Source organism: Dipodomys spectabilis, unplaced genomic scaffold (assembly GCF_019054845.1).
Source record: "Dipodomys spectabilis isolate Male_0828 unplaced genomic scaffold, ASM1905484v1 ptg000424l, whole genome shotgun sequence".
NCBI classification, from domain to species: Eukaryota; Metazoa; Chordata; class Mammalia; order Rodentia; family Heteromyidae; genus Dipodomys; species Dipodomys spectabilis.
The window spans coordinates 290,405-308,344 of NW_024871101.1; the positions used below are offsets into that span (position 1 = coordinate 290,405).

Genomic DNA, 17,940 nt, shown 5'->3' on the forward strand with positions numbered 1-17,940 from the left:
ATATTGTTAAAATATACACTGTATCTTTGCTTGATTTTTTTTTTTTGTCGGTTGTGGGGCTTGAACTCTGGGCCTGGGCGCTATCCCTCAGCTCTTCAGCTCAAGGCGAGCGCTCTACCACTTGAGCTACAGTGCCACTTCCGGTTTATTGGAGATAGGAGTCTCACGGTCTCTCCTGCCCGGGCTGGCTTTGAACCGAGATCCTCAGATCTCAGCCTCCTGAGTAGCTAGGATTACAGGCGTGAGCCACCAGCGCCCGGCTGCTTGATGATTTTTAAGTGGTTTTTTTTTGGGGTGAAGGGTTGCATTATCAATTAGTTTTGGGGTTTTTTTTTTTTTTTGGTTGGTCGTGGGGCTTGAACTCTGGGCCTGAGCGCTGTCTCTCAGCTCCTCAGCTCAAGGCTAGCGCTCTACCACTGGAGCCAGAGGGCTACTTCCAGTTTTCTGAGTGGTTTATTGGAGATAAGAGTCTCACAGACTTGGGTGCCTGAGCTGGCTTTGAACTATGATCCTCAGATCTCAGCCTCCTGAGTAGCTAGGATTACAGGCGTGAGCCACCAGCACCTGGTTTCCATGAGACTCTTATGTCCAATAAACTACTCAGAAAAAGCTGTAAGTGGCACTGTGGCTCAAAGTGGTAGAGCACTAGCCTTGATCAAAAGAGCTCAGGGCTTGAGAGCCCAGGCCCCAAAACTGACAAAAAAAAAAAAAACTTACAAAAATTTAATATTGTTTAAGTAACATGACAATAAAGCAAAACCTTCACCTTCTGCCTTATCCCTCCTGCCTTTTAAGCAATTTTAACAGGTTTCATAGTTTTACTTTCATATATGCAAGCAAACTATATCAGCCATATCATCTAATGCTTTCCATAGGCCAAGGGTCTTCTGGATGGAATTATACCTTATTTAATTTTCACAGCAGCCACAGAAATAGGTATTTTCTCAATTGTACTGAGGAAAATGAGACTTGCTAACTTGCTAAAGATTACCTGAGTTAGAGTAAATCATATTTTTTTAAAGTTCTTGCTTTGTTTTGTTTCCTTATCAGTCATGGGGCTTGAACTCAGGGCCTGGGTGCTGTCCCTGGGCTCTTTTGCTCAACAACAGTGCTCTACCACTTTCAGTCACAGTGCCACTTCCAGTTTTCTGATGGTTAACTGGTTAAGAGTCTCACCGGCTTTCCTGTCAAGGGTGGCTTTGAATTGCAATCTTCAGATCTCAGTCTCTTGAGTTGCTAGGATTACAAGCACTGAGCTACCAGCGTCTAGCTACACTTTTTTTTTTTTTTGAGACTTGAGAAGCAGGAAGACCTGCCATGTAAACATTACTACAAGCATTTTTACTATGCTTCAGAATACTCTGTGCATTCACCCTTTTCCATATTTAGATTCCGAGAAGCAAGTCAGGAAATATAATTTTGACAGGCATGATTTACACAGGTCTGCCATCTGGGGAAGTAAGGCAGGAAGATCACAAGTTTGTTTTTTTTTTTCTTTTTTCCTCTTTTTTGCTTTTGGTCAGTCCTGGGGCTTGAACTCTGGGCCTGGGTTCTGTCCCTCAGCTCTTCAGCTCAAGGCTAGCTCTCTATCACTTGAGCCATAGTGCCACATCCGGCTTCTGAGTGGTTTATTGGAGATAAGAGTCTCACATCTTTCCCACTCGAGCTGGCTTTGAATCGTGATCCTCAGATCTCAGTCCCCTGAGTAGCTAGGATTATAGGCAGGAGCCACTGGCACCCAGCAGGTTTTTGTTTGTTTGTTGTCAGTTGTGGGGCTTCAACTCCAGACTTGGGCACTCTCTGTGCTTTTTTTTTTTGTCAGTCCTGGGTCCTGAACTCTAGGCCTGGGCACTGTCCCTCAGCTCTTCAGCTCAAGGAGAGCGTTCTGCCACTTGAGCCACAGCACCACTTCTGGGTTTTTCTGCTTATGTGGTGCTGAGGAATTGAAACCAGGGCCTCATGTATGCTAAGCAAGAACTCTAACACTGAGCTATCTTCCCAGCCCTCTGTGCTTTTTTGCTCAAGGCTAGTGCTGCCACTTTGAGCCACAGCTCAACTTCCACTTTTCAAGTGGTTAATTGGATACAAGAGCTCAGGGATTTTCTCCCTTGGGCTGGCTTTGAACCCCAACCTGCAGATCTTAGCCTCCTGAGAAGCTAAGATTACAGGTATGAGCCATCAGTGCCCACCTTTCGGAGGATTACAAGTTTGAGGCCAGCCTGGGCTACATATTACATCTGTCTGAAAAACAGACAACTGGACACTGGGGGCTCACACCTGTAATACTACTCAGGAGGCTGAGATCTGAGGATCATGGTTCGAAACCAGCCAGGGCAGGAAAGTTTGTGAGACTTTTTTGGGGAGTGGGGGCTTGAATTCTGGGCCTGGGCAATGTCCCTGAGCTTTTTCGCTCAAGGCTAGTGCTCTATTACTTTGAGCCACAGATCCACATTAGTTTTGGGTGGTTAATTGGAGATAAGAGTCTTCGTACTGGAATCCTCAGGTCTCAGCCTTCTGAGTAGCTAGGATTACAGGCATGAGCCACCAGCACCTGGCTATGAGAGACTCTTATCTCCAAGTAAGCACCAAAAAAGCCAGAAGTGGAGCTATGGCTCAAGTGGTAGAATGTTTTAGCCTTGAGCAAAAGATGCTCAGGGGGGGCTGGGAAGTTGGCTCAGTGGTAGAGCACTTGCCTTGCATGCCTGAGGCCCTGGGTTCAATTCCCAGCACCACATAAGCAGAAAAAAAAGCCGTAAGTGGCGCTGTGGGTCAAGTAGTAGAGCGCTAGCTTTAAGCTGAAGAGCTAGGGACAGCGCCCAGGCCCAGAGTTCAAGCCCCACGACCGACCAAAAAAAAAAAAAAAGTGCTGGAGAGTTAAAGAAAAATTACTGGGTTAGGAATGTGGCTTAGTGGTAGAGTTGCTTGCCTAGCATGCATGAAGTCCTGGGTTTGATTCCTCAGTACTACATAAACAGAAGAGGCCGTGATGTTGTGACTCAAGTGGTAGGGTGCTAGCCTTGAGCAAAAGAAGCTCAGGGACATTGCCAGTCTTAACTCATTGTTTCAATTAGCTAGCTTAGCTTTGATTTTTATGGAAGAGTTCAAACACACAGAAATCTCTCCAGAAGGGAGATAAGAGCAATAGAAATAGTGAATTTGATCAAAGAATTTTATGAAAGAGATGTATAGAGCTCTGTAGAGATTTTCTGTCGTATTAAATCCCTTTAATAGGGGCTAGGAAGGTGGCTCAGTGGTAGAGTGTTTGCCTTGCATGCCTGAGGCCCTGGATTTGATTCCTCAGCACCACATAATCAAAAAGAAAAAACCCAGAAGTGGCGCTGTAGCTCAAGTGGTAGAGCACTAGCCTACCATGCATGAGGCCTTGGGTTCGATTCCTCAGCACCACATAAGCAGAAAAAAAAGCCAGAAGTGGCGCTGTGGGTCAAGTGGTAGAGCGCTGGCCTTGAGCTGAAGAGCTGAGGGACAGCGTCCAGGCCCAGAGTTCAGGCCCCACGAACGGACCCCTCCCCCCCAAAAAAAATAAATCCCTTTAATAAAGAAATAGAAAAAAGGCATACAGAAGATAGCTTCATTCTTAATTCAGCAGAAATTAACACAAGAAATGTCTGAGTGACTTTGTGAACAGAATGTAGGATTAGAATGGCTGATCTGATTTACTCCTTGTTCTGCCTTAGTTAACTGTATAAACTGGTTTTTCTCATATAAACTTAGCAGGTGAGCTAGGAAGTAGTTCAGTGGCAAAGCACTTGCCTAGCAAGTGCAACGTCCTGGGTTTGATCCCCAGTACCAAAAGAGAAAGGACAAAAAATAAAATAAAATTTGAGGGTACAAACGATTGTTACTAAGATTTTTTTTTGTCAGTCGTGGGGCCTTAACTCTGGGCCTGGGCACTGTCCCTCAGCTCTTTAGCTCATGGCTAGTGCTTTACCACTGAGCCACAGCACCACTTCCGGCTTTTTCTGCTTATGTGGTGCTGAGGAATAGAATCCAGGGCCTCATGCATGCAAGGCAAGCACTCTAGCACTGAGCCACCTTCCCAGCCCCTACTAAGATTTTTTTTTAAGTTCTGAGAGTACAAAGATGGAAGTCACAAATGTTTTAAACCACAATGCTCAAACTGGTCTGCTTAGCTTGCTTAAGCATGAGTAGATAGGTAGGTGGGTGGGTGGGTGGATGGGTGAGTGGGTAAGTGGGTAGGTGGGTAGGTGGGTAGGTAGGTAGGTAGGTAGGTAGGTAGGTAGGTAGGTAGGTAGGTAGGTAGGTAGATAGATAGATAGATAGATCTATCTTTTGGATTTCCCAAAGCCTGTAAGTTCCACCAGGAGGGAATTGCACTTTTGTTCATGTGTGTATGTCAAGCACACGAAATATTTGTTGGCTGATCTACGCGGTTGATCAACCTGGTTTAATTTCACTTCGCTCTCATTTCCACATCCAGAACTGAAAACGGCACCAAAGCTGTTGTACATGTCGGAGGAGTTAACATTTGCCAACATCGGAAAGCCTCTCTTTATATCCTGCACCCTGGATCTAGCCTCCAGCCCCAACACCCTATGGGGCCCCAACTCACAGAGAAGTGGCCAAACTTGTCCCAGCCCGTAGAAGCCAGGTGGCCACTCCACTCTCACAAGACATGAAGTATGCCTTTCCTTCCTTCGCAAAGCAATAACTCGAAAACGATGGGGTTAAAAGATACCAAAAGCCCAGAAAGTGGCGGGGACAGGGAAAGGAAAGCGGGAAGGAATCCACAGACCCAGTCAAGCCTCTCGCAGTGGGAAAAGCCTCTGGTGCTAAAAACTGTGTCCTCACCTCCTTTTTTCTTTGGGCAGAAGCTGAAGGAATCTTGTACAAGAGCAGCAGCGCCATGGCCAAAGTCGCAGAGATAGACCAAAACCACCGACGCGCTGCCATGTTCGCTGCTCTCCCCGGGGTAAGCCAAACTTTCCTTAGGCTGGGTATGTGGGACGGACGTGAGAACTGGGAAACCCACCCCTTCTCTTTCCTCATTGGCTAAACTTAGCCCTGGTAGGCGACCCCTCCCATAACGTCACAGCGCGTTACAGCTAGACGCCCGCTAAAAGACAGTTCGCCTCTAATTGGTCTTCGTTAGCCAATAGGAAGAGGATCATCTGGAGGTTTTTCATTGGTCCGTTAAAAATTATGGGCCTCCCCTTTCGTGCTGGGAAAAGATGTCGAGCTGAGCGGCTGTGAAACACGCGTGCGCAGTTGTGGAATGCTGCGGGTATTTTCAGTTCAAAATAGCTTGGGGTTGCTAAGACGCAATTTTCTCCCCAAGACTCGTTTAAAATTCCTTGAAATCCATTTCATTTAATCCCAAGTATTTGAAAAAGAAAAAAAAGTAGAAAAACAAAAATATACTTAATATAACTGGAGGATTTTTTTTTTAAGTGCAATATGAGTAAGAATTTGAAAAAGCAGGGTGTGGTGGCGTATACTTGCAATGCCAGCCCTCGAGCCTGAGATAGTTTCCGCTTCCGCTTGGGCTACATAGGCAGACCTGACCAAAAAACAAAACAAAACAAAAAAACAGTCAAGCCAGGTGCCGGTGGCTCACGCCTGTAATCCTCAGGAGGCTGAGATCTGAGGATCATGGTTCAAAACCAGCCCGGGCAGGAAACTCCGTGAGATTCTTATCTCCAATAAACCACTAGAAAACCAGAAGTAGCGCTGTGGTTCAAGCGGTAGAGTGCTCTCCTTCAGCTGAAGAGTGCGGGGACAACGCCCAAGCCCCGAGTTCAAGCCCCACGACCAACAACAACAACAACAAAAAAAAAACAGGCGCAGGTGGCTCAAACTTGTGATCCTAGCTACCCAGGAAGCTGAGAGCTGAGGCTCATGATTCGAAGCCAATCCGGGCAGGAAAAGTTCATGAGATTCATAATCTCCAATTAACCACCAGAAACCGGAAATGGAGCTGTGGTTCAAGTGGTAGAACAAAGGGGAAAGAGGGGAAAAGCTAAGGGAGTTCAAACCCCAGTTCTCCCCCACCCCCCCTAAAATTTAAAAAATTTAAAGTCTCAAAGAGAAAACGTGAGAGTCGGGGTGATGGTGGTTCATGCCTGTAATCCTAACTACTATGGAGACAGATCTGAGGATCATAGTTCAAAGCCAGCCCAGGGAAAGAAAGTCTGTGAGACTCTTAAGACTCCAATAAACCACCAGAAAATCGGAAGTAGAAGTGGTGCCATGGCTCAAGTGGTAAAACACTAGCCTTAAGCAAACCAGCTCAGGGACAGGGCCCAGGCCCACAGTTCAAGCCCATGACGGACCAATAAAAAATAAAAAAGAGACATATCTCGTGAATCATATTGACAAAAATACAAAAGTTATACAATATAAGCCATAAACAAAGGTAAAATAGGCACTCTTACATGTTGTTGAAGAAATGCAAATCATACACTATCTCTATAGGGTAACTTGATAATATTCAAGAAACACCACACTTTAATTTTCACATTCTTTTGGAAGTATTAGGATTGAACTCAGGGCCCTTGCATGTAAGGTAGGTTACTATATGTTGATCCATGCCTCTAGTCCTTTGTGGGGTTTTTGCTAGTCCTGGGGTTTGAACTCAGGGTCTAAGCACTGAACCTAAACACCTTTTGCTAAAGGCTAGCACAGTGCCACTTCTGGCTTTTTCTGTGTATGTGGTACTGAGGAATCGAACCCCAGGGCTTCATGCATGCTAAGCAAGCACTCTACCACTAAACCACATTCTCAACCCCACTTTGTGGGTTTTTAAAAAATATTTTATTCAACCTGGGCACCAATGGCTCATGCTTATAATCCTATCTACTCAGGAGGCTGAAATCTGAGGATTGCAGTTGGAAGCCAGCCCAGGCAAAAAAGTCCATGAGAGGGCTGGGATTACAGGTGTGAGCCACAGGTGTCCAGCATAAAAATTTACCCATTCTAGACAGAACCCTGCTTGATTGATTGTTTAAAAAATTCAGGGGACATGACACTTTTCAAAAAGAAATATATTCAATACCTGACTTATATAAGCATAACCTCTTTGTACATCACCCTTACAATAAAAAATACCAGCTGGGCTGGGAAGGTGGCTCAGTGGTAGAGCGCTTGCCTCATGTGCATGAGACCCTGGGTTCAATTCCTCAGCACCACATAAACAGAAAAAGCTGGAAGTGGCACTGTGGCTCAAGTGGTAGAGCACTAGCCTTTAGCTGAAGAGCTGAGGGACAGTGCCTAGGCCCAGAGTTCAGCCTCATGACCAACAAAAAAAAACAAAAACAAAAACAAAAAAATATCAAGCTCATGTAACTGTAACCCCTCTGTATATCACCTTTAGAATAACAATAAATAATTTAAAAATACAAAGGCATTTTTACAATTATTAGCTTGATTGACACCACTAGGGTATAAGAGCAAGTATTCTTTGCCTTATTTGCTATGTCTCCTTTTTTTTTTTTTTTGGGTAGGTTGTGGGGCCTGAACTCTGGACCTGGGCACTATCTCCCAGCTCTTCAGCTCAAGCTATTATTCTACCACTTGAGCCACAGCACCACTTCCAGCTTTTTCTGTTTATGTGGTGCTGAGGAATCGAACCCAGGGCCTCATGCATACAAGGCAAGCACTCTACCCTACCACTGAGCCACCTTCTTTGGAGAGGATTCTTTTTTTGTTTTGGTCGGTTGTGGGGCTTGAACTCTGGGCTTGGGCGCTGTCCGTGCGCTCTTCAGCTCAAGGCAAGCACTCTACCGCTTGAGCCACAGCACCACTTCCGGTTTTCTAGTGGTTTTTATTGGAGATAAGAGTCTCACAGACTTTCCTGCCCCGGCTGGCTTTGAACCGTGATCCTCAGATCTCAGCCTCCTGAGTAGCTAGGATTACAGGTGTGAGCCACCAGCACCCAGCCTGGAGAGGATTCTTGTAGTGGCAATGGTGATGGGGCAGGCTAGTGCCCATGACATAAATACAGTGCTGTGGTGTGGAAAGGTATGGCACATCTTCTATCTCACTTGTGAAAGTCTTTCTCCTTAGAATGGGCAATGGGTCCCTTTTTGGGGAGTGGAGAGTCTTGGTGAGGTGGTCTGTTGAAGAACCAGGCTTTGTTGTTGTTTCTCAATTCTCGCTTACAGTTTCAGATAAAGAATCACAGGGTTCCTCTTTAATGGGAGAGTGCTTAGGAATTTTTGTTTTGACTTTTGAAAATTCAGGAGCTGAAGTTTCCTTCTCCTTCTTCTTTCTTCTTCTTCCTTCTTTCTTCCTCCTCCTCCTCCTCCTCCTCCTCCTCCTCCTCCTCCTCCTCCTCCTCCTCCTCCTCCTCCTCCTCCTCCTCCTCCTCCTCCTCCTCCTCCTCCTCCTCCTCCTCCTCCTCCTCCTCCTCCTCCTCCTCCTCTTCCTCCTCCTCCTCCTTCTCCTCCTATTCTTCTTCCTCCTCATTCTTTCTTATTTTACTGGAGTCTTTCTTCCTATACTTCCAATTGGGGGTTTCCTTTTATGTCCCTTGGAAAACTTTTTTCCTTATATTTGAGGTGGAGTCTAGCTTTGTAGCTCAGGCTGGCCCAGAACTCACAATCTTCCTGCTTCAGCTTGGGGTTACTCTGGTGGGCTTCTTACAATTCTGTGATCTCTTTTCCTCTCTCTGCCTCCTTCTCTTCTTTCTCTTATTTTGTGCAATATCTAAGGCTGGAATTCAGGGCCTGGGCACTGTCCTTTAGTGTGTTTTGCTCAAGGCTGGTGCTCCACTTATGGCGTTTTGGTGACTAATTGGTGCTAAGGGTGTCACAGACTTTCCTGTGGGGACTGGCCTTGAAGCATGATCTTAAGATTTCAGATTCTTGAGCATACGTTTGAGCCACCAGTACTTGTCTGACTTTTTCTAAATTTGGAATTATTTCAAAATTAAAAGTAAAGTGGAACTGGAGCTGTGGCTTAAGTGGCAGAACCCTAGGCTTTAGTAAAAAACTCAAGAGAGAGCTCAGTGCTTTTAGTTCAAGCCCCAGTTGTACACACACACACACACACACACACACACACACATACACAGAGTTTGACCAATTAGTTTGTGGTAAGTGGAGACAGAAAATGAGTTTTGAAGGAGCAGAAAGAACAGTGATGCAGTTCTCCTCTACAGATCAGTAAACCTTTCTTCTAGGAGCTTTCTGACTTCTATCAGATGGTACTTATAAAATGCCAGGGCGCCAGTGGCTCATTTCTGCAATGTAATTCTCGCTACTTAGGAAGCTGAGATCTGAGGATTTGGGTTGGAAGTCAGCCCAGGCCAGGCGGAAAAGCCGTGGAGAATCTTCCATTAACCAACAACAATAACAACAAAAACCTTAAGTGGAGGTGTGGCTCCTTGAGTAAAAAAGAAAAACCAAGCCCAAACTCTGAGTTCCTAGCCTTAGGGCTAGCACACACAGAGATTCAGAGACAGTGACACCCAGACAGTGATACAGACACACGCAGCATTGAAACTACATTTCCCAAAAGGCATTAAGACTTTTCTCGCGATATAAAGTACTGCAGGTTTCCTGGCTTAAAAATCTCGCGAGATACCGCCAAATCTCATTACAGGTCTTAAGTGAAAGCCATTTTGTTTTTCAGGGTTCTTTGCAAGGGTACCTAAGGAGAATTCGCGTGGTCCAGCCCAGCCGCCGTTGCTTTTGTCTTAGCTACAGGTCCGCGATGTTTTCCTTGGCCAAAAACGCTATAAGCCGTCTCCAAGGTGAGCAAAAATTGTGAGGAAGTCATTTACAGCTTCCTTACATCTGTCCTTTGGGTCTTTCGCGCCTCCAAATCCTGACCATGTCATTCTAAATGCCGAGTCTGTTTCCGCCAAGGCTTGCCATTACCATTGTCACCCACTGTTTTCATTGTTGCCTTTCAAGATTGCTGTCTGCTATCCAGAGCTGAGCACTGTACTTTAATTCTTCAGGTAATTCTTCAGGGAGAGGATCTCAAAGAAGAGCATTTCATGGATACCTTTCTTCTCCTTACATTCGAAATTTTATCTTTGGGACTGTATTGACTCCTAAGTCTACAGAGAAGCAATTGCTCTGAAAGCAGTCGTTCTCATTTCTTTTCAAATTCTAAAAGTTAGGCAGGTCCAGGTACATTTCAGGCCAGCATTATATATCGATAATATACTAGATGAGAGGGAGAGAAGGCGAGAGGGACGGAGGGAGAGAGAGAGAAAGAAAATGGATTTCCAGACTTGATTTCCCCGGAAGGTGACCTTGAGTAAAGTGAAGGAAGGTGACCTTACTCAAGTAGCATTAGCTTCTGTACTCATATTTTGGTTTATATTTTTTTAAAGATTTCAGCGTGTTACTAAATTGTATTCTAAACACTCCAGGTACTTCAAACGTAATTGAAAAATACAGTAGTTTTTCCTAGGCCAGTAGCTGCATTGATTACCACTTTTACTTTGGGTAATGATTTAATTTTTCTAATCCTACTTTCTAATTTGTAAAATGGGGACTTTGTTGAAGATTATATGACATTACCAGCGAAAGACATTGACACCATTTTTTGTCTGTGAAGTGTAAAGCAATCCACCTGGAACCCGGCGCTGGTGGGTAGCGCCTGTGATCCTAGCAACTTGGGAGACAGATTTGAGAATCGCAGTTCAAAGCCAGCCTGGGCAGCAAAGTCCGTGTGTGAGACTCTTACCTCCAATTAATTACCAGGACTCCGGAAGTGGTGCTTTGGCTCAAATGGTAGAATACCTGCCTTGAGCTGAAGAGCTCAGGGACAGTGCCCAGGTCCTGAGTTCAAGCCCCGTGACCAACAAAAGCCAAACCAAACATTCAAGTACTTTCCAAGGTTCTTTTTTTTTTTTTTGGTGGGTCGTGGGCTTGAGCTCTGAGCTTGGGCACTGTCCCTGTGCTCTTCAGCTCAAGGCAAGCACTCTACCACTTCAGCCACAGCGCCACTTCAGGTTTTCTGGTGATTTATTGGAGATCAGAGTCTCACAGAGTTTCCTGCCCAAGCTGTCCTTGAATCTTGATCCTCAGATGTCAGCCTCCTGAGTAGCTAGGATTACAGGCATGAGCCACTGGTGCCCGGCTTTCCCAAGGTTCTTTAAACAGTAAAGACTTGCTACTTAAATTGGAAAGGAATAATTTAGAAAAAAGTATTGGAAAAAAAATATTTTTAGTTCTTGGTTCTTTCTTAAACTCTTTTCCTTAATACACATAGGGGCAGTTTGAAAACTTTTTTGCTGGGTGTTGGTAGCTCATGCCTATAATCCTAGCTGCTCAGGAGGCTGACATCTGAGGATTGCAGTTCAAAGCTAGTTTGGGCAAAAAAGTCTTATCTCCAGTTAACCACTAAAAGCCAGAAGTGGAGCTGTGGCTCAAGTGGCAGAGTGCTACCCTTGAGAACTAAAGTGCAAGGATAGGGTCTAGGCCTTGAGCTCAAGCCCTATAGCCAACAACAACAACATTAAAAAAAAAAGAATAAATTCTCTGTGTGTGAGTGTGTACATGTGCCAGTTGTGGGGCTTGAACTGGGTTCCTGGGCCCTGTCCCTGATTATTTTTCTCCAGGCTGGCACTCTACCACTTGAGCCACTTCTGGCTTTTTGGGAGAGGCTCATTTACTGGAGATAGTAGTTTCATGGACTTTTCCTCCTGGTCTGGCTTCAAACTGAAATCCTCACATCTCAGACTCCTGAGTAGCTAGGATTACAGCCTTGAGCCATCAGCACCTGGCACTGTATTTGTTTTATCATGTATTAATCTGCTTATCTGTCTTGTCTTTGGTGAATTTCAAAATATGTTACTATGCTTTTATATTCATCGCGTTTTACCATTTTTACTGGTGTGTAATACTGTAAAGTAAATCTCATTGGCTTTCATGATTTGTGGTATCAATTTCCTTTCCCAATAATTAATAGCTATATTTTTGTATTTGCTCTATAATGATGGTTTTCTATTTTTTCTCTTTAAGTTCGAAGCATTCAGCAAACAATGGCAAGGCAGAGCCACCAGAAAAGAGCACCTGATTTCCATGACAAATATGGTAATGCTATATTAGCTGGTGGAATCGCTTTCTGTCTTGCTACATGGACTTATGTAAGTACTGTAGTAAGTACTGTTGGCTTTTTTTTTGGTCCGGTCATGGGGCCTGAACTCTGGGCCTGGGCGCTGTCCCTCAGCTCTTCAGCTCAAGGCTAGCGCTCTACCACTTGAGTCACAGCGCCACTTCCGGCTTTTTCCTTTTTGCTTATGTGGTGCTGAGGAATGGAACCCAGGGCCTGATGCATGCAAGGCAAGCGCTCTACCACTGAGCCACCTTCCCAGCTCAGCTTTTTTTTTCTTGAAGTGCTAGGGATTGTACTCAAGTGTTACTCATGTGAGGCAAGTAATGTATCACTCCCAGCCCCAATAATGCTTATTTTAGATATTTTTCATTCTCATTTATATTCAAAATGCTTTAACATGGTAGTCATTTGTGTTACAGAAGAAATTTGAAAGATTATCTTATCTAATCATCTCCCCAGTTCAAATATTTCTTCCTCAACATTCACCATTCATCTTTTTTTTTTTTTTTGGGTTGGTCATAGAGCCTGAACTCTGAGCCTGGGCACTGTCCCTAAGCTCAAGGCTAGTGCTCTACCACTTGAGCCACAGTGTCCCTTCCAGTTTTCTGATGGTTTATTGTAGATAAGAGTCTCATGGACTTTCCTGCGCAGGCTGGCTTTGAACCTCTATCCTCTATCCTCAAATCTCAGCCTCCCGAGTAGCTAGGATTACGGTGTGAGCCACTGGTGCCCTGCTTCATCTTTTTTTTTGGGGGGGGGGTCCGGTTGTGGGGCCTGAACTCTGTCCCTCAGCTCTTCAGCTAGTGCTCTACCACTTGAGCACAGCGCCACTTCCGGCTTTTTTTTTTTTTTTTTTGCTTATGTGGTGCTGAGGAATCGAACCCAGGGCCTCATGCATGCCAGGCAAGCACTCTACCACTGAGCCACCTTCCCAGCCCCTCATCTTTTCTTTAACATGTCTAATACCAAATTATTTACTAGGTCACTAGGCAGTCCTTTTTATATCATGGTGCTCTTAAAAGGTCTTACGTTGATCCAGGAGCCAAGATAGGAGGATTGGATGTTGAAGGTGATGTGGGCTACAGAGTAAAGCTGTCTAAAGCGTTGGGGGATATTTTTTTGACAACGCTAGAGTTTGAAGTCAGGGCTTTGTCCTTGCTAGGCTGTTGCTCTATTGTTTGAATCATACTTCTAGCCCTCTAAAATGCTTTTTTTAAACGTCTTTTTTTGTTTGTTGTAGGGCTTGAACTCAGGACCTGGGTGCTATCCCCGGTCTTTTTTGCACCAGGCTAGTGCTATACCACTTTGAGCCACATCTACACTTCAGGTTTTCTGATGGTTAACTGGATATAAGAGTCTCACAGACAGCAGGCGCTGGTGGCTCACTCCTATAATCCTAGCTACTCAGGAGGCATAGATCTGAGGATTGCAGTTTAAAGCCAGCCTTGTCAGGAAAGTACGTGAGACTCTGCAATAACAACCAGAAAATGGGAAGTGGTGCTGTGGCTCAAGTGGTAGACTAGCCTTCAGCTGGAGAACTGAGGCACAGTACCCAGGCCTACAGTTCAAGCCCAACTGCCAAAAAAAAAAAGTCTCACAGACTTTCTTGTCTAGGCTGACTTCAAAATGTAACCCTCAGATCTCAGCCTCCTGAGTAGTTAGGATTATAGGCATGAGCCACCAGTGCCCAGCTAGGATCTTATTTTATGTCCAAGTCGGCCTCGAACTTGTATATATTTCCTGCTTCAGCCTCCTAGGTGGTACAGTTACAGGTGTATAGTATCATACTTAGCAAAAGACCTTACATTGCCTTAAAAATGTTTCCTTACCCTATCCATCATTCAGGGTTCTTTTTTTGGGGGGGGTCATAGGGCCTGAACTCTGCACCTGGGTGCTGTCCCTCAGCTCTTCAGCTCAAAGACTAGCACTCTACCACTTGAGCCACAGTGCCACTTCCAGCTTTTTCTGTTTATGTGGTGCTGAGGAATCGAACCCAGGGCTCCTGCATGCAAAGCAAGCACTCTACCACTGAGCCACCTTCCAGCCTATCATTCAGTTTTTATACAGAAGTTAGGTTTTTAGTTTGCTGGTCCTGGTGCTTGAACTTGGGCCTGGGCACTGTCTATGAGCACTCTACCACTTAATCCATAGTGCCACTTCCTGCTTTTTTGAGTGGTTTATTGCAGATTAGAGTCTCACAGAATTTTCTGCCCAGGCTGGCTTCCAATCTAGCTACTCAGGAGGCTGAGATCTGAGGATTGTAGTGTGAATGAAACTAGTCCATTAATCCATTAATCACCAAAATACCAGATGTGGAGCTTTGGCTCAAGTGGTAGAGCACTAGCCTTGAGTAAGAAAGCCCAAGAGACAGCCCCCAGGCACTGAGTTCAAGTCCCAAGAGTGACACAAAAAAAGTTTTATTAAGGATTTATTTTAGTATAACAGTTAAGGAGAAATAGAAAAAGAAACATTTCCTGTTCTCCATTTGCAGAAAATGGGAGTTAAAGACTCCTATAATACAGAAGCTCTGATTTATCACATTTTCCTATTACAGCTATGAGATACCAGAAAATTGCTCTCATAGGCTGGAAGTGTAGCTTAGTGATAAAAAAATGTGCTTAGCATACATGAAGGCCCTGGGATTAAGCCACAGCTTCAAACCATAAAAAGGAAGAAGAAAATTGCTTTTAGGGCTGGGAAGGTGGCTCAGTGGTAGAGTGCTTGCCTTGCATGCATGAGGCCCTGGGTTCAATTCCTCAGCACCACATAAGCAGAAAAAGCCAGAAGTGGCGCTGTGGCTCAAGTGATAGAGCGCTAGTCTTGAGGTGAAGGGCTGAGGGACAGTGCCCAGGCCCAGAGATCAGGCCCCACAACTGGACCCCCCCCCCCCCAAAAAAAAAAAAAAAAAAATAAAAGAAAAGATGAATCAGGGCACCGGTGGCTCACACCTGTAATCCTAGCTACTCGGGAGGGTGACATTTGAGGAAAGAAGTTCAAATCCAGGGCTGGGAAGGTGGCTCAGTGGTAGAGCGCTTGCCTTGCATGCATCAGGCCCTGAGTTCGATTCCTCAGCACCACATAAGCAAAAAGAAAAAATCCGGAAGCGGCGCTGTGGCTCCAGTGGTAGAGCGCTAGCCTTGAGCTAAAGAGCTGAGGGACAGCGCCCAGGCCCAGAGTTCAGGCTCCACGACTGGACCCCCCCCCCCAAAAAAAAAAAGAAGTTCAAAGCCAACCAGGCAGGAAAGCCCATGAAACTCATCTCCAATAAACCACTAGAAAACCGGAAGTGGTGCTGTGGCTCAAGTGGTAGAGCACTAGCCTTGAGCTGAAGAGCTGAGGGATAGCGCCCAGGCTCATGCAGAAAAAAAAAGAAAAGAAAATTTCTATATATCTTTGGTCTTTCGAGTTTAAACATATCTAGTTTTATCAGTCATTTTTTTTGGTTGTTGTTTTTTTTTTGTCGGTCGTGGGGCTTGAGCTCTGGGCCTGGGCACTGTCCCTCAGCTCTTCAGCTCAAGGCGAGCGCTCTACCACTTGAGCTACAGCACCACTTCCGGTTTTCTGGTGGTTTATTGGAGATAGGAGTCTCACGGTCTCTCCTGCCCGGGCTGGCTTTGAACCGCGATCCTCAGATCTCAGCCTCCTGAGTAGCTAGGATTACAGGCGTGAGCCACCAGCGCCTGGCTTCATTTTTTTTGTTTGTTTGTTACTCAGATTCCAGTTTGTTTTTTTTTTTAATTTCTTTGGATCACCCTCCTGTGTGTACATGAATGATGAGGTTTTATAAAATCCTACCTACAATCAGAACTGAACACAAGCTGGGTTTGGTGGTATACATATAATCTTAGCACTTTGGAAGCTAAGGTAATAAGACAGACAGAGGCCACATTGACCTACATAGAACCAGTCTCAAAAAATAACAAAGAAACTGAGTACAATATTCTTTTTTTTTCTGATACTTGAACCACAGGGTCTCTGAACTGCCTGGCTTCTTTGGTCATGGCTGGTCCTCTACCACTTGAACAACTCCAACTCATCCACTTCTAGCTTTTTGCTGGTTAATTGCAAGTAATCTCAGCATTGTCTAGGTGGTCTTTGAACTGCAGTCCTCAGATCTCAGCCTCCTAACTAGCTAGGATTATAGCCATGAGCCACTTAGTGCCCAGTGGAGATACTTTATTTAAATAGACTGCTTTTATTCTTGTTTTGGATTTTCCCAAAATCAGATATACTATTGTTTGTGGTGCTAAGAATTAAACTTGGGTCTTGTGCCTATTAAGCAGTTGCCCTGCAATTAAATATTAAAATATAAGTATGATCCAGGCGCTGGTGGCTCATGCTTGTAATCCTAGCTACTCAGGAGGCTGAGATCTGAGGATTGTGGTTGGAAGCCAGCCCAGGCAGGAAATTTCTATGAGGTTCTTATCTCCAGTTAACCCCCAGAACACCAGAAGTGTTGCTGTGGCTCAATTGGTAGAGTTCTGGCCTTGAAGAAAAAGCTCAGGAACATTGCCCAGACCCTGAGTTCAAGCACCATGACCAAAAAAAAAAAAAAAAAGAATTGGGTTATTTTATATTAACCATATTTCTGCATCCTTCATGGCTGTGTGTAGCTAATGACTACTGTATTGGACAGTGAAGCTCTGTTGACTAGCACTGCTCTAGAGACTTAGGAGAGCAGTTAGGTTTGACTTACATAAAGGGCCTATGGTCAAGGTGGGTTTCTTCATTTTGTTTGTTTTTTGTTGTTGTTGGGTACCCTTCCTGGTGCTCAAACTCGGGGCCTGAGTGGTGTCTCTGAGCTTATTTGCTGAGCCACAGCTCCATTTTGAGCTGTTTTTGAGTAGGTCATTGGAGATAAAAGTCTCACTGATGGGCTGGGAAGGTGGCTCAGGGGTAGAGTGCTTGCCTTGCATGCGTGAGGCCCTGATTTGATTCCTCAGCACCACATAAGCAGAAAAGGCCAGAAGTAGTGCTGTGGCTCAAGTGATAGAGCGCTAACCTTGAGCTGATGAAACTTAGGGACAGTGCCCAGGCCAAAAGTTCAGGCCCCACGACTGACCAAAAAAAAAGAAAAAAGAAAAAAAATAGGCTTCAGGTCTGGAAATGTGGCTTAGTTGTACAGTGCTTGCCTAACAAACAAGAAGGTCTGGATTTGATTCCTCAGCACATAAACAGAAAAAGTCAGAAGTGTCACTATGGCTTAAGTGGTAGAGTGCTAGTCTTGAGCAAAAGAAGCTCAGGGACAGTGCCCAGGCCCTGAGTTCAAGCCCCAGGACTGGCAAAAGAAATAGGCTCCAAAGAGAGTAGACTGTGATTTAAACATGTATAACTGATGCTATTTTAATTCTTACAGACAGCAACACAGGTTGGAATCGAATGGAACCTGTCCCCAGTTGGCAGAGTCACCCCAAAGGAATGGAGAGATCAGTAATCATGCCAGCTTCTGTAATACTGAATTATTTCAAAACCAACTTATAATCGATGCTGAATGAAAGCCCTATATACTTAATGAAAATGTGATATATTGAAGGAATAAAATATATTTGAAACCTCCATTGTAGATTTTGCTTATTTCCTTTCTAAATGAATCCAGATCTGGTCACCATTTAGTCTTTGCATTAATGTTACAGTAAGTAATGTCTTTATGAAGTAGTGTTAGAGAAATTCAGTTATCACCTAGAAGTCAACTTTATAGAAATCTGAAATTACAATTAATTGATAAGTACACAATTACAACTATTTTGGGGCATCCTTGAGCCAAAAGTTTAGCTCAAAAGTATTACGTTTAATATTACTAGCCAGGAAAAAAAATATTACTAGCCAGGTACTGGTGGCTCACACCTGTAATCCTAGCTACTCAGGAGGCTGAGATCTGAGGATTGT

General features: G+C 44.6%; 2 protein-coding genes across 2 annotated transcripts in view; one reads left to right on the forward strand and one right to left on the reverse strand.

The window, feature by feature from the left end:
• Positions 1–5,028, reverse strand: part of Magt1 (magnesium transporter 1) — a 28,815-nt gene extending 23,787 nt beyond the window's left edge. The window contains exon 1 of the mRNA XM_042668251.1: positions 4,831–5,028. Coding sequence (XP_042524185.1) covers positions 4,831–5,028 — 198 coding nt within the window. The remainder of the gene's footprint in view (positions 1–4,830) is intronic.
• Positions 5,029–9,582: 4,554 nt separating this feature from the next.
• On the forward strand, positions 9,583–17,612 carry LOC122097646 (cytochrome c oxidase subunit 7B, mitochondrial). The gene is made up of 3 exons (XM_042668244.1): positions 9,583–9,733; positions 11,961–12,085; positions 17,411–17,612. Exons 1-3 carry the CDS (start codon positions 9,694–9,696, stop codon positions 17,486–17,488), a joined length of 243 nt encoding a protein of 80 aa, XP_042524178.1. The 5' UTR covers positions 9,583–9,693; the 3' UTR covers positions 17,489–17,612.
• The last annotated feature ends 328 nt before the right edge of the window (positions 17,613–17,940 follow it).